At 42.2% G+C, this 14,865-nt stretch overlaps 1 protein-coding gene across 6 annotated transcripts in view; it reads right to left on the reverse strand.

Moving 5' to 3' along the window:
- Positions 1-14,294, reverse strand: part of LOC128766240 (potassium voltage-gated channel subfamily H member 7-like) — a 59,852-nt gene extending 45,558 nt beyond the window's left edge. For all 6 annotated transcript variants that reach the window (XM_053877776.1, XM_053877767.1, XM_053877784.1 and 3 more), the window contains exons 1-2: positions 13,906-14,294; positions 13,264-13,494 (exon numbers count right to left, since the gene is read on the reverse strand). In XM_053877776.1, the coding sequence (XP_053733751.1) occupies positions 13,264-13,494; positions 13,906-13,981 (307 nt within the window). In that variant the 5' untranslated portion in view covers positions 13,982-14,294. The remainder of the gene's footprint in view (positions 1-13,263; positions 13,495-13,905) is intronic.
- Positions 14,295-14,865: the final 571 nt, after the last annotated feature.

The raw sequence follows: 14,865 nt of genomic DNA on the forward strand, positions 1-14,865 counted from the left end.
CCGGGCAACTTAAGTGCACACACATTGATCCGGGCGGCCAATCAATGTACATTCCGACAAGCCATTCCTGTCAGCTGCCTTTGTTTTGGGGGGTTTTACAGACAGCTTGTAGACACAGACAATAATTTCCTGTCTGTGCGTCGGTAGGTGCGTGTGATTGACATTGATAAGAGCCGAGCTGTTAGCAGCGCCGGGTTGTTTGCTGCTTGGGAGATTTTATGACATATTCCTCCTTGTTTCCAACACTGCGCTTGTTCCTCCCTCCCTTCATATCTGTCAAAAGCTCAGAAGGGAGCAGCCACTGCTCGGGTGATAGTCATTACATCAGCTAATCTGGGTCGCTCTGTGACCCCGTGCGTGTGTGTGGCATCATGTCTGGAGCCATTTACGAATGTATTAATAATTTCACCTAATTATTTTTACATCTACAGGCCAGCACGTCGACCTTCTCCTGACAGCAGAAGGTCAAATATAAAGTCATATTTTACACAATGAACTGTACTGCAGTGTTGATCCACTCAAACCGTTTCCTTTTAGTCTGACTCTGAGGGATACGTTTCACCTGAACTTCTGGCTTCGAAACAATAAGCTTCAGTGGAACGTGCTCACCTTATCGCTGAAGGGGACAGAAACACCTGGGATGATGAGGGCAGGACTTATTAGTAACAATTATGAGACTATTAGATTATATTACCATAAATAACCTGGTAATAAGCAGATTATTAGACTGTCATTAATTATTATAAAGTACTTATTAGTGTCTTGTTATGACTGACTGCATGTTTTACCCAGCATTAGTCACCAAAGACTCACTCTAAACTAGGGGTGCTCCAATTGTCTTTTTATTTTTTTTTTACAGATCGCACATTGTTTTTTTGTTTTTTTTTTTCAATTCCTGCAACTAAATAACACACAAATGTCATACTTTTTTTTTATTAATTGCACAAACCTATTCTATCCATTAATGCAGAAAAATACTGTATAGAAAACATTGAAGCTTTTAAATCAAATGACAAATAAACTATACAAAAGTCAAAGTGTTTAATAAGAAAACAAATAACTTGCATTCCATATTCAATGAACAATGAACGGGTCATATCCACAATATCAAATTTCACTCATCACTTATAAATAGCAGAGTGTTGCCTTATAACCTGACAGACTCCTCTGTACGTCGACTACATGTCCAGGGTCCAGGTGCCCTAAGAGCCGCTGAAAGCTACGGACTTAAACACCAGATCACACGTGCTCTTCCAAAACAAGAAACTCTGTTAGCATTGGTTTCACCAGAGGATCGCTCCAGTAAGCTTTTGTTTGTTAGCCTCTTGGAATATGCCGCAGTGATTTGAATCCAAGTGCAATTCGCTGGTCATTTTCCCTGACAGAGAAGTGTTGCAGAATGAGCGCCATCGTAGCTGGCTGGTTTTGTTGTTTTGCGTTTAATAAATAAATAAATAACGTGTATATATGTGTATATTTGATCGGCCAATATGAGCATTTATGATTTATCTTAAATTGTACTGTGTGTTTGTGTGTTTGGTGGGGAGGACTGTTGTAATTGTGAAATGGTCTTAATGTGTTGTTAATCCATGACAACAGAAGTGCCATCGAACCAGGAGAACAAACTGAGGGTGCAGGACCTGTAACAAGAAATGTGGTGGTCCATAGCCACATCAAGTGGGCAGGACGAAAGCAACACCTGCAGTTGTCAACATGGAGTCACAAAGTGTGGAAGAACCACACACATGAAAAACCTACTCACTCAAGCAGATTTACCCGAATAGAAACAAAGTCAATCTAACACACGCGGCTGGAACTTGGTGATTTAAACTGCATGTTCGTGGTTGCAGATCAACTCTAGCTGTTGTTCTTGCTGATCTGACTGGAGCATCCAGCAACAGATCGAGGCAGGGGAAGTGGAATGTGACAGGAAAAGTACAATCTGTAAAAGATACCTGCCTCTCATCACAAAGTTGTAGAATCTCAGTCCATCAGCTCCAATGACCAGCTCTTGTTTCGATATGAATGTTCTTTTGTAAAAGAAAGGAATCGTGAACATCCGTAATTGAGTGTGAAGACACAGGTACAAGGTTATGTCGTGAGACAGCCGTGTGCAAATAGCATGTATATCTGTACATTACACGCATGACTGGAGCGATTGCTGAAAAGCCCCCTGAGTGGAAAGGCTTTGGAACGCGCAGAACTCTATAACCATTGCATGTGACGGCTCGGAAACAAAGACATCCTGCTCTCTGCACTCAGATGGAAGGAATCCCTCCACACCGCTACCTTCATGGGATGGGAAATTAAGACAACCAGTTATCGTAATATTCATCTGAAGACACAAAAGTATTAAGGTGACGCATGCTTTACTGCTAGGTGAAAAGTCAACCAGCTGTTGGTCCCGCGTCACCCACTTCTGCTGAGCTTTGCCTCTTTGTCATCTTCAAACAGATCTGCAGTTCAAGTCAATGTCCTATGAAGCTAAGTGCAACTCTCAATACGTGTCTGCAAACCATGACCAACCAGCTGAATGGCTATGAAGTGGGAACAGCTACAATGAGCTAAAACAATTCGGTACATCGTCACATACATTTTATGCTATACTTTAGCATATACTTTAAAAATGGTAACGCTATTGATTTGGGAACACATAACTGACTTGTTTATTTTCGCTCAATACTTGGTGGTTATGATGTTGTTTAACGGGAAGTTCTGGTGACTATTTCAGGGTAAAGTCTAGACAGTCTTAACAAGTCAGTAATCCATACTTTATTATGATTAACCACTGGCTAATATGCTGTGCAAAAACCAACAATAATAGTAAATGACTGAATAAAGCATTTTACTGCTCAGACTGTAGATGGTATTTTTGCTCAAATGAGTGACTTAAACAGGCAAGAAATACGGTACTGAATGGACGATCAAGGCAACTGAACTGAAATATTCTTCCACATATCTGATAGAAACACAAATGGTAAAATGCATGGGACTTCATTCATAAATGTGTTCTCCAGCACATGCCCAGCCTGTGAATGACACAATCATGGATCACAGTATGTATTGTAATGTCGTCACGTATGGAGCGAAGGGGGTGAAACGTCCTCCAACATAATCGCGAGTGTAGAAAAGGAAAGAGGGGGAGGAGGGCACAACAAGTGAGGTGGTGCAGGGGGATGGGCTGTCAGATGATTAACTGACGGTTCGCAGTATTACCATCGCATAAAGGAAGCGTGTGTGGCTGCCTATAGATTTATCAGGAAAATGCCCTACATTAGTTGTCTGAGTTAAACTGAGTAATATAAGAGCTATATCAATAACAATAATCACCACCATGCATGTTGATATATGACTCTATTTGTACTCACACGAGAGTCTAAGGGACATTTTGACACCCAGAAAACTTCAAATCTACCACAAAGGGCTGTGCAAGAGCTGTACAAAAAATATTTGACACCAATGAATGAGCCCTTAATGTGTTCTGCTAGATGGAAGTAGACAGAAAAGATCAAAGCGCAGAAGAAGCTACCAGAGGTGTGACCCTCTAAGGGGATAAATAAAACAATTCGACACTGATCTCAACTAATGGACGCAATGGTACGTGCCAATACGGTTTGATGGGATAACAGAAGTTGTTCATTTGTGTACATTAATTTTACATGCTCCGTTGTCATGACAGTGTTTTGCTGAGAAGCAAAGACCCTGCTGCATCAAACACTTTCATAGGAAAAGTTGAAAGGAAAAGACACGATTATTACATTAAATACATGAATACGTCAATGTGTATATATCTTGATATATTATCTTACCTTGATATACTTCTTCTACTGCATTTCTTACTGTATGTCATATTGTAGTCCCTTAAATAAATAATAATAATGAAATGAAAATTTGTGGCTGAAGCTAAGTAAATTAACCCAATTGAAATAGAAAATGATGCCATATACTGAACATGAATAGTGACACAATGTGAACAATGATGTTGCCATGAAGCAAGCTGAAGAAATGAATGAGAAAGATTTATCTGGAAACCCTCCAAAACTAGATTAAATGATGCAGAAGAAGCTAAATGAGGAACTGTAGGCCACAGGCCAACACTGTTTTCCTGCCTAGCATTTTGTGATAGGACGCTATCATGATGTCTAGTTGTAGAAGGATATGAATACTTAAAACTAGGGGTGGGATTTGATTTAAAAAAATAATCTAGTTAATTAGAACATTTGTCATGAATTAATCTCAATTAATTGCAGTTTAATCGGATAAGAATATTTGCCACAGGAAGCCACATTTATCAATTTGAATGAATTCGGTATATTACTGGATCAAATGATGGACCCATACATACATTTACACAACAAAATATTGTTTGTTTTGTATCAGTTCGACAATGCAGAATAAATGCCGATGGTGGCTATATTCAAGTTTTTATATCACCTTTAAACTGAAGCTCTTTCAATGTCTTGAAAATATTTGTATAAGAATCTCAAGTACATTCAGAGTAGTGGAAACCCTGGCCATTGTGTAGCGAAAAACATCCCTGAACTAAAGCAAACAGATGCTTTTGTTCTCATGGATTCCACCATGTTTGTTGTTGTTGTTATCATCCTAGCTGCCACGTGTCTTGTGCATCAGTGTGATCAGTGGAGCAGGAACTCCTGCACTTACAAAGGTTCCCTGTTGTCTGGAGAGCAAACTGTTACATTAAATTACATTAAATTACATTTTTTGTTGTAATTCATCATAATAATGTTGTAATGAATTAATCGTAATTAACTTATTAAAGTCCCACCACTACTTAAAACTTAACTTTGCATTTTCATTTGACCCTTTTCAATAAACTCCTTAGTGTTTTGTTCACTTACATCCTGTTAAAATCATTGTGTTGAACAAAGCAGACAGGCACGTTCCATGTTTATGTTGCAAGAGGGCTCATACCTTCTGGTACGTTCTTTGGATTGGGTAAACTGTTAAAACTGAAGGTTTGAAAATGAATTCAAAAGTGTGTACTATCGGTCGAGTCTAGACAGACACACAACGTATGGGGTTTAAGGCTCAATGTGCTCTTAGCAGTACATAGTTCCTCGTTTCACCATGCCATTTGTTAATATTTACATCAACCCTGGAATGCAGACGCTACAACGGTTGAGCAGACCTTTGAGGAGCAAAACGATTTGTGGACCTCAAGAAATGACCCAACAAGAAGGCAATAGAAGACGCAACAACCTCGGCAAATGGGTTATTGATCCTGGGAAAAGAGAAAAACAGGCACATGTACTGCGTGAACATGGGGCATTAGGTGAAATTCCTACTGTCCAGAGTTTGACATGCTACTTGGGATAAGCAGGGGATGTATTTTCGAATGGAAATGTACAGTATGTTCTGATCGATTCTAGCAGTCTAGATTAAAGCGTGTACATTTACAAAAGTTGAGCTTCACATACAAAGATTGTACATTATGGTGTTTCACAGTCGCCGCAAAATTCCAGTGGCGAACAGCATAAACAAATTTATCAATTTGCGTAATTATACAATTGTAAGAGATGAGAAGCAGAAAGCTCTTCTTTAGTTCGAGTTGTTGAAGATGTAACAACCAACCTGCTTCCTTCTCAATTTTTTTTAACTGATACAATCCATCATGGAGATGCACAATAGGAGAGGTCTGCTATGAGGCACGGACCTGGAGAGAATGGCAGCGTTGGTATAAATGTGATGTCACATTAGCATGGTCATTACCCCTGACTCGAACTTGAGTGTGCATTGACCTGTGTTTGAGTACAGTCATAGCTTCATACCAAAACAATGGGGAATTGATAATAAGGCTGCAGTGACTAGTTAAAGTGATCGATAATGTGTGATGTCATCGGCATCATGGCGTGTGTAAGCACACATGGGCCATGGGATGCGCATCGAGAACCGGTTGGTATTCAGAAGTGGTAAGAAATAGTCTTGGGAATCTTACGTTAATTTATGTGCGCTCACGGCTCCACGCCACCGCCTCCGCCTACAGTAGCGTCACAGAGGAGTTTGGACGGATCGAAGCACGGGGCTTCAGTTTGTTTGCAAAGATGACCAAAGCCCTTTAGGACGACCAAAGAACCTTCCACGTTGTTGTCAAAATTATTAAAACAGTGTTCCGTGTTTGATCAGTGACACAGGACAAACTGGAGCTAACAGCTAGCATGTCGGCTAACACGATGCTGACTGCTGTTGTTGTCAGAGCAGATTGATTTGTTTTTCATGACAGACACGTCAGACGTAGAGAAGTGTCTTCAGTCTGTCTCCTCAGGCAACATGTCTGGTGTCCGGCACCAATCAGGTTCTGGTTTTTCAATATCCAGAGCCGAACCAGGAGGTTATGCTGAATGCATCATTTCATGCTTATATTGTTATTTAAGTGAGACATTTTAAGCTGAAGATACATATATTGATGCGTACATTGGTCTTGGAGGACCACAAAAGACGCCTGTTTTAAAGAACTGGAGCTCTCTGAAAACTGGTGAATGGTTGAGGGTTAATGTCCGGAGGTTTGATGCTCCTGAACCAAGCACGACACATTCCTGTTCCGACGGATCTAAATCCACTCTCAGCTTCTTGAACTCGAATGGATATTTAAGCAGGTTTCCCTGACACATGTGCAACACAATAAACCATTCAAGAAGTTTAAAAACACATTTTTTCCATAATGGTAATACAACCTGATTGGACTGACAACGGTTACGAATCGCTTTCCGTGAGTAGTAGTGTAAATGCAATTATTAAAATCCCAACTTCATCTAAGTGCATTGATACTAATCTTCATTTCATTCCTGTTGAGAATCATTAAGAGAATCGCTAAGGAACTGAATCACGATCGAAATGGAATCAGATTTGTGGAAATATTATCACTAGCAACCCTTACAGAAAAACGGTGTCATTATCGTATTATAATTGCTAAAAAATGTATGTCATCCGAGTGCATCAGCCTCACCTTCACAGGTGAGAGCAACTTAAAGTTAAACATAAATCCAAAACAGGTGCTAACAAAGACAATTGCGATTCGACTAATCGGAAAAAAAAAAAAAGATAAGTTGACAACGAAAATAGTCAGCAGCAGAAGCCCTAATGGGGTTTAAGAGGACTTTCCTAAATACGACACTATAATGACAAAGGGGATTCCATTACGCTATATTAGCCATATAATGGGTTCATAATAGGTTCATTACAGATGAACGACATGTAGCTCTTCTGCGTCTTCTAGGATTTCCCATCAGGGGTTGCCACAGCAAGACAGCCTCCTCCCTCTTAAGCTATCATGACCTTCGTCGGTAGTCACGCCCCTCCTTATCAGTCATCTCCCCCATTACCACATCAATGAACCTGGATGGTTGTCTCCCTCTTCTTCTTTTAACATCTCCAACTGCGCTAGGTCGCCTCACCACGTGTCCAAACCACCTGAGTCTGGCCTCCCAAGCTCTGTCTCCAGACTTCGTCACTGGTCACTAATCTTGTCCTTCCTGGTCAAATTTACATTCCTATAAGGATTATTAAATTTAATTATTTTTAATATATATATTTTTAATTTTATTGTTAAATTACATTTAAAATAACAGTCAAATGTGCTGTTGCTTATTACCATTTTTAAGTCACGAAACAATGACAAATTTCAATGCAGAAAGTAATCATATGGAATGTGAAAGGTTTGCTGTCACTCCTCACTACCGTCATACATAGAGTACTTTCCATTCTCAGAGTACTCTGTCAGGCGTCGTCTCCCATTCCACCCGGCCTGGACTCATTCACACATTCCTCTTCTCCTCACTGCACCTCCACCTCTCCAGCACCACAGACTCACTGCATATCACTACGATGTCAGCATAGGCGAGTACACAGTCAGGGAAGACTTACATCACATTAACAACCGTGTTTAATGGCTAACAAGCGCACTCTTAAAGACACATTCTGAAGTCAATTCACCACTGAGGCAACACAAATGTAAAACTATTTTTAGCCTGACATTTACAGCGATACTGAGCATATGGATCTGCTGACATAGCCAAGACCCTGCTGCACAGCAAGACACTATTATTATCCTAATAAACATGGCGGCAGATTGAGTGACAGTTGCCGAGTAAATAAATGCCGTGTAATTTTGGAGCGGGCGATAAAGACGAGGGGATTTGCATGTGTAATGACGGCAGATTAATTAAAGATTAAAGTTCAATCTATTAGCGGTTCTCACCGTCTTCAACACCAACTAGCCATTTTTCAATAGGACTCTCACAGTTCTTTTTGCCTTTGATTGAAAAGTTTTTCTTGTTAAAAGTACAAACATTATTTTGCAGGCGCATTGTACAAAAGCAGCCCTGGGAACGATGATTCCTGCTCAAACGGTGTGAGCTGTAATACGATAAGACATCCAGGGGGGCTTCTCTCTCTCTCTCTCTCTCGCTCATCTCAACTCGAATATTCTCCCCTGACTGACAGGTTTTCACTTTCCAGAATCGATGAGTCGTCATTGTCAATGTCATTCACAGTGCGCCAGAAACTGAGGGTGGAGAAAAAAATGGAAAACTGAGGTGAAAAATTAAAGATGATGTTATTGAAAAGAAAAAGAAGAAACTCACAGGGTACAGTATTTTCATGTCAGGCAAAAGAATGACTCAATGAGGTTTAAAGCACGGGCAGCATAGTGAGAGATGAGCAAGAATTAAGAACCTAAACAGATGCATTTCACTGGGACATAACACACTGGAAAACACTCCTGGAGCAAGGAGAGAAAAGCACCTTTCAGAAAAGATTAGGAATCGAGTAGATTTCACTGATGGTTCGATTGTCCTCCAAGGACTCGAAAGGACAGTGGGTAATGCATGTCCTTAGACCCTGGGCCACTGGCTTAAATGGGAGCTCGCCTGCAAGAAATCCTTACTATCCAGCAGGATGGATGAAGCCCATTCCAGAAGGGGGTTCAGTGGAAACCTGAAGGGACTTGCAGGCATGGCTTATCCCCCATGCTTGTAGTTTAGTCATCCAATGTAAATGTAGCGTTTCGAGCCAGTCAGCCATTTTGAAAACTTAAAACTGGCTGCAACTTTGACATAACAAATATTGAAAATGTCAATTTGATGTGCAGCTACTCTATTAGTGTGTGCGATTGGATTACTTTAGATGAAAAACTGGACCCAGGGGGACCTTTAGAGGAGATTAGGAAGGCGCAGACCGTGGGCCGAATAAAAGAAGACTTATGCGAGTCCAGAAATATTGCTTTTAATGACAAATTACGACCTTCAATCCATGATGATAGATGAGAGTCAGGTAATTATAGAGGCAATATTCACTGAATAACAACAAGCCTCTTCCCCCTGCTGGTGGGTCTGAAACCCTCTCGCTCTTTTTTCTCCAAGTCTCCTGTGGGACAACTGGTGAAGGGAGGGCGTTTGGCCACCATTGATTTCCTCTCCTGAAAGCACCGCTTTTGAAGATCAATGGAACATGAAGGTATTTGTGTCCTCATTAATGCTGTTTGCTCCAGTTTGATCGATCCAGACTGAACCCCCAGCTTGACTCACAACACACCAGCAGGTTTCAGAGCTCAAGTCACAGGTTCTTTTAATCTGTCGGCTCATGCGGCCGTTGCTGCCGGTCATGACTGACCGACTGACTGACTGATGAGCATCTATAGAGCCATAGCGTCGTCTTTGATTTCAAACATGGAGGGAAACTCTCCTCTCAGTGTTAAATGTGAATGGGATTGAGGTTAAAACAACACCTTCCCACTCCCCAGGCGTCAAATGGCAGCCATCGTCGAGTGGCTTTTGCATCCTATGTTGACACAGAAGTCAGTGTAACATGCTATGATTTTAATGGAGGTACATGTTCCGCGGCATAAGCCAATGCCGTAGGCAATGAAAGTCGGAGGATGGTGGTCCTTCCACACTATAGACTGTGATGTGGGACTTGGAAATAAAAGGGCCACCAACGTCTGTGTGTTTCAGTCACGCTGTGACTTTGGCACTGTCAGTAAAGGGAATAGGGGGACGGTGCAATGAATACCAAGTGACATCGGACGTAGAATAGTGAAGGAACTTAGGCTTGTGTCCCCCACGCACCTCTCGATACCCCCACCATGAAACGTCACACGGGAAGGTAAAATATCTACTGCGTTGAAACACCAATGTGTCAACATACAAGACAAAAGGAAGCAAAAGTCACTTCAATATAGTCACTATTTGAAGCCTTGTGAGTCAGAGACACATAACGCACCAGGGGTTACTGAAGTATTTTTCATAGGTGAAATATAGTTAACTAATTGGAGCTTGTATTTAGTATGTTAGGGTGAACCCTAGAATTTACCCCTACACAGTACATGTGAAAGCATCCATCACATGCACAAAATGACAAAGAAGCTAGTGCAAGTCAAAGAGAAAATGTGTCATTCATTCCCAATTATGAAATACGATTTAACACAAGTAAATTGTAAAAGTATTAGAGCTTAGGGAGCAAGAAGGAACTAAATAAGCTGAGTTTGAGAAAAATATTTTTGTGCTGTTAATAACGTCGAAATACTAGATATGCCATTTGTGGAACGCCTGAAAAAAACGATTTGATATTTTTTGGTATAGTTTCTATATTCTATAAGCTCATAAGTGTTCATAAAACACTGACATTATTGTCAGTCATTATTGTAAAAAACAATGAAAAAGACGGCTTGTATCGAGCACTTATGATGATATCCCCATTCTGTCCCAGAACCATCACTGACCACTCACATCAGCCTCCACATGATCATGTCTGACGTCTAGAATGACAAGTCTAATGTGATTCCAGCAGGTTAGGAGGAGAAGCAAAGCAAACCGACTACAAAGTCCCTCTCTGAATCCACCACTTCTCACGGCACAACACGTCTTTCCTTCAGCTTTCATTCATAACGGCCAATCTAGTAACAGCTGCTGACACGTAAGCATGGACATGAATTATTCATTTGTTTAATGGAAAAATGTGCGTTCAACAGGTGTCGAAGGAACGCTCTGTACATTTGACTATTTTGAGCAAGGATTCTTTGCACACACATTTGTGGAAATATGGGAGAAATATCTGAAAAACTCATGTAAAGTCTGTGAAGCAAATACTGCACTAGCAAATAAATTCAATCTCAACCTTCAACAATGTGACCAGAAGAACCTCAGACTAAAAAGTCTGCTGCTTCTGACAAGTAGATTTCAGTTTACGGGAAGACAGTGGCCACCACACTGTTTGTTTCTTCGTGTTCTGTAGAGATATGGGTTACTGCCGATCACACATCTCTGGAGAGCATTTTTTCCGTTGACTTCCTCACAGACTCAGCAGACGCACACCTCTACATTAGCCCTACCAGCTGCCACTGTCTGCCAGTGGAGACCCATTCACTGTACAGTCTTAGCAGTGAGCACTGACGCTGATTATGCCAACTGCCCCTGAGAGATTACACGCTGCATGCCGTGGAATCCACGTGCTCACGAGTGTCTGAGGAAGTGTCTCACCAAAGAGACTTCAAACTGATTGTCCAATGGTTTCTACAAGGCCTGCTGCAAACCTTGGTAACATCCCTTGTTAGCACACACCTGCTGGCAGCTGACCGGTCCAATGCTTTCTACACGGTACTCTCAACAAGAGAAGTCTGTGGTCACAACCAAGGTTCGCTACACCTTGCATTATCATTCTGAAACCCTCTCCATCATACAAGAGTATTTAATCAGTTCGCCAGGATTTCCTCCTTTTTTTCGATTGTTGTGGCATTAAATGGTTCTTTTCTTTTTTTTTTAATTGAGACAAATGTTGCACTCATTCTTCGTTCTGCAACAATATGAGGGGTGCAGACAACACCCACACAGTGTAACTCAATAAATAAATGTACATGATACATTTAAAAATGATGCTAAAATAAGTCCATCTTGTTTATAATGATGTATGTGCTTGTTGTTTCGTGACGGAGCTCCTCACAAGGGTGGGGCCTGACGGAGGTTTGGATGGGCGGAGTCTGAGAGGTGAAGGTGGGGAATGTTTGTGTGTGTGTGAGCAGCCAATCACAACAGTAGCTGCTAATCTGTTCCACAGGGTCGGGATGTAGAGGGTCAGAAATATCCTGGAGAGATGGATCTGGGGGTCAGCCATGTTTGTTTACGTCCACCCTGTATAGTGTCAAGGTGACTCTGCACTAGTGAGTTCTGCTTTTCTACATTTCAGTAATGTGAATTTAGACGTACATGTCTGGATCGTGAGCGTTTGGCGTCGCACATGATTTCATCTCAAGAAGGAGGGAGGGAATCTGATGCCGCACACACGACCAGGTGTGGCAGAAAGGAGACTAAAGTGATTGGTGGAAATGTCGTTGTGACTGGACATAATTGCAGCACATTGCAGAACTCGCAGGGATCAGTTGGAATTGTGTTAATAGCTGCAATTGCAACACCATCATCTCCTGGAGGGACTGATTAGTCAGTGGAACTCACACATCAGTCTCAGAGGTCGATGTTGACTGGACCCCAGTCTGGATTGTTTGAAACTACTTCAAATGAAACAGAATGATGGATCCTCAAAAGGTTCTGAATAAGTGCAGAACAAAGCTATATCCTTTAACAGTGAGTAACTTACAGTCATCCTTCCGATGTTGCATCTTTTTCTTTGGTAAACAAGAACAAAAGACACACCAGAGAACAACACAATTATGTAGCACACAGAAGAAATTATACTGTACAGCAGTTGACCTCGGGAAGATATATTTATCGGCTACATTAATGTAAGAGACAGAAGGCAGACACCAGGAGGAGGGGCACAGAATCTCTGGTGTTCATGATCATTGCTTGGCACATATGAGGTGGGTTTTGTTGAGGCAGCAGAAATAGGCTCATTGTCTACTCAAGCAACAAGAATCTGCATCGGCAAATGGGTTTGCAATGTCTGCCCTACTTGCAATCCACACACCAGTGTTTTCATAGGCATTTTGTATATATATATATATATATATATATAGAGAGAGAGAGAGAGAGAGAGAGAGAGAGAGCGCAGAGTGAAGAACATTTATGCATTTTAGATGGCAAACCGAGCTTCCATTCATCTTCCCTTTGGTTTTTGCTCCTCCTTTCTGAACGGTTTGGGTGTGTGTACACCACAGCTGCAAATGGACCCCTCTCTAAAAGCCCTTTACTCACATCCATCCCTGACCCAAGTCAAACTCCACTCAACGGCAAAAGCACACACTCAAACAGCAGCGAGGGCAGACAGAGGAAGACAGAAGTTGGGCGCACTCACCGTCTTTGCGGTGGTAGGTGATCTCCACCTTGCGCTCCTCCGAGCCCAGCAGCGCCTGGGCCACTTGGGCCACCGCATGCCGGCTGGTCAACTGGCCGTGCAGGAAGTCGCAAGTGCATGGCTTCTGCATGACATCCGGCCTGGAGAAGCCCGTCATCTCGCAGAAGCCATCATTACAGTAAATGATCGCACAGTTCTGCACCCTTGCATTGGCTATAACAAATTTCTTATCTGTGGAAGAGTAAAGAGATCGTTACAGGTCAGCGAATACAATTCCCACAAACAAAGTTGCAAATTCACAACACATTTTGATCTGATTGTGTTTCAAGCAAGTCAAGCCTCACTTGTTTCAACAAGGCAAAATTCATTCTCACATGACTGTAACAGTAAGGAGACTTGATGGAGAAATATAATATTACTATTGAATTGTTATCATTGCTAATAAAACAACCACTTAATCCTATGATAAATGTGTACGAGCTTCAATGTTAGCGTTATGAAACATAACAATTCACACTTATACTGACTTGGAATCGATGACAAAACGGATTCACACTCAGTCGAAGCGGTTCTGGTTAACTGTGATCGCGCTGTTTCTTTTCACCATTAAAACCCGACACAAAGAGAAGCAGGAAGACTCACTTTGTCCCTCGAATTTTCGGATGATTACTCCCAAAAAGGTGTTTTGTGGCGCGACATGACCCCTCCGGACAGGCATGGTTCCCCTCCAAAACGCAGAGCTGATGAAAAACGCTGGGTGAAAGCAAGCCGGTCCCCCCTAAAATGCCTTCCGTGAAAACGAAGCCAGAGGGGCTCCCCGTCTTTTCTTTGTCACCAGCCAGTCATCCTCGCAGGGAAGAGCTCCCCCCTCTCCGCTGTTGCTGCTGCTGCCCCTCCGTCTCCCTTATTTCAACTCTGCTGCTCCTCCGGTCGAGCGCATCGCACAAGCTCCGCTGCGCTCCAGAAGCAGGAAAGAAAGCAGCCGCTCCACCGCAGTTTCACCAACATCTCACCGCCGCTCTGCGTTTGTGCCGCGGTCTGTGAAGTGCGTGTGTGTGTGTGTGTGTGTGCGCGCGCGCTCGCTCCGGGTCTTTTGTTGTGAAGGGGAGACTGATGGTGTCGGAAGCCAATGGCAGAGACTGTACAGAAAGTGAGGCACGTGGGGCGCAGACAATGCGGGAGACTGATAGCAGGAGTAGCGGAGGCCCGTTAACGGAGTAGAAGTAACGCGTTACTCTGAGCTGCGCCGCGATGCTTGACGTTTATGACGCTTTTGCTTCATGAAGGTCATCGGTCCCGAGCGTTTGTTGAAGTTTTGCTTCTTGCGTTTTTTGGGATAGGAATTGGGAGTGAAGAAAATGAACTTTGTTGAGTAAGGAAAGACTTTTTTAATGTCCTTAATTGTGGACAGTTATTATTTATATATGTTTGTCCCTCTTCCCTCTGGCAGGAGGCTGCGGTCCATCCAGACCAGAACCTCCCGTCACAGAAACAGCTTCTTCGGCCGTCAGACTGTTGAATTCGTGAACAGCCTTTGTTGTTTATTTTATTTTATTTTATTTTTTCTGTCAGCACTTTATTCCAAAACACTTTCCTAGTTTT

Source organism: Synchiropus splendidus, chromosome 1 (assembly GCF_027744825.2).
Source record: "Synchiropus splendidus isolate RoL2022-P1 chromosome 1, RoL_Sspl_1.0, whole genome shotgun sequence".
Lineage (NCBI taxonomy): Eukaryota > Metazoa > Chordata > Actinopteri > Syngnathiformes > Callionymidae > Synchiropus > Synchiropus splendidus.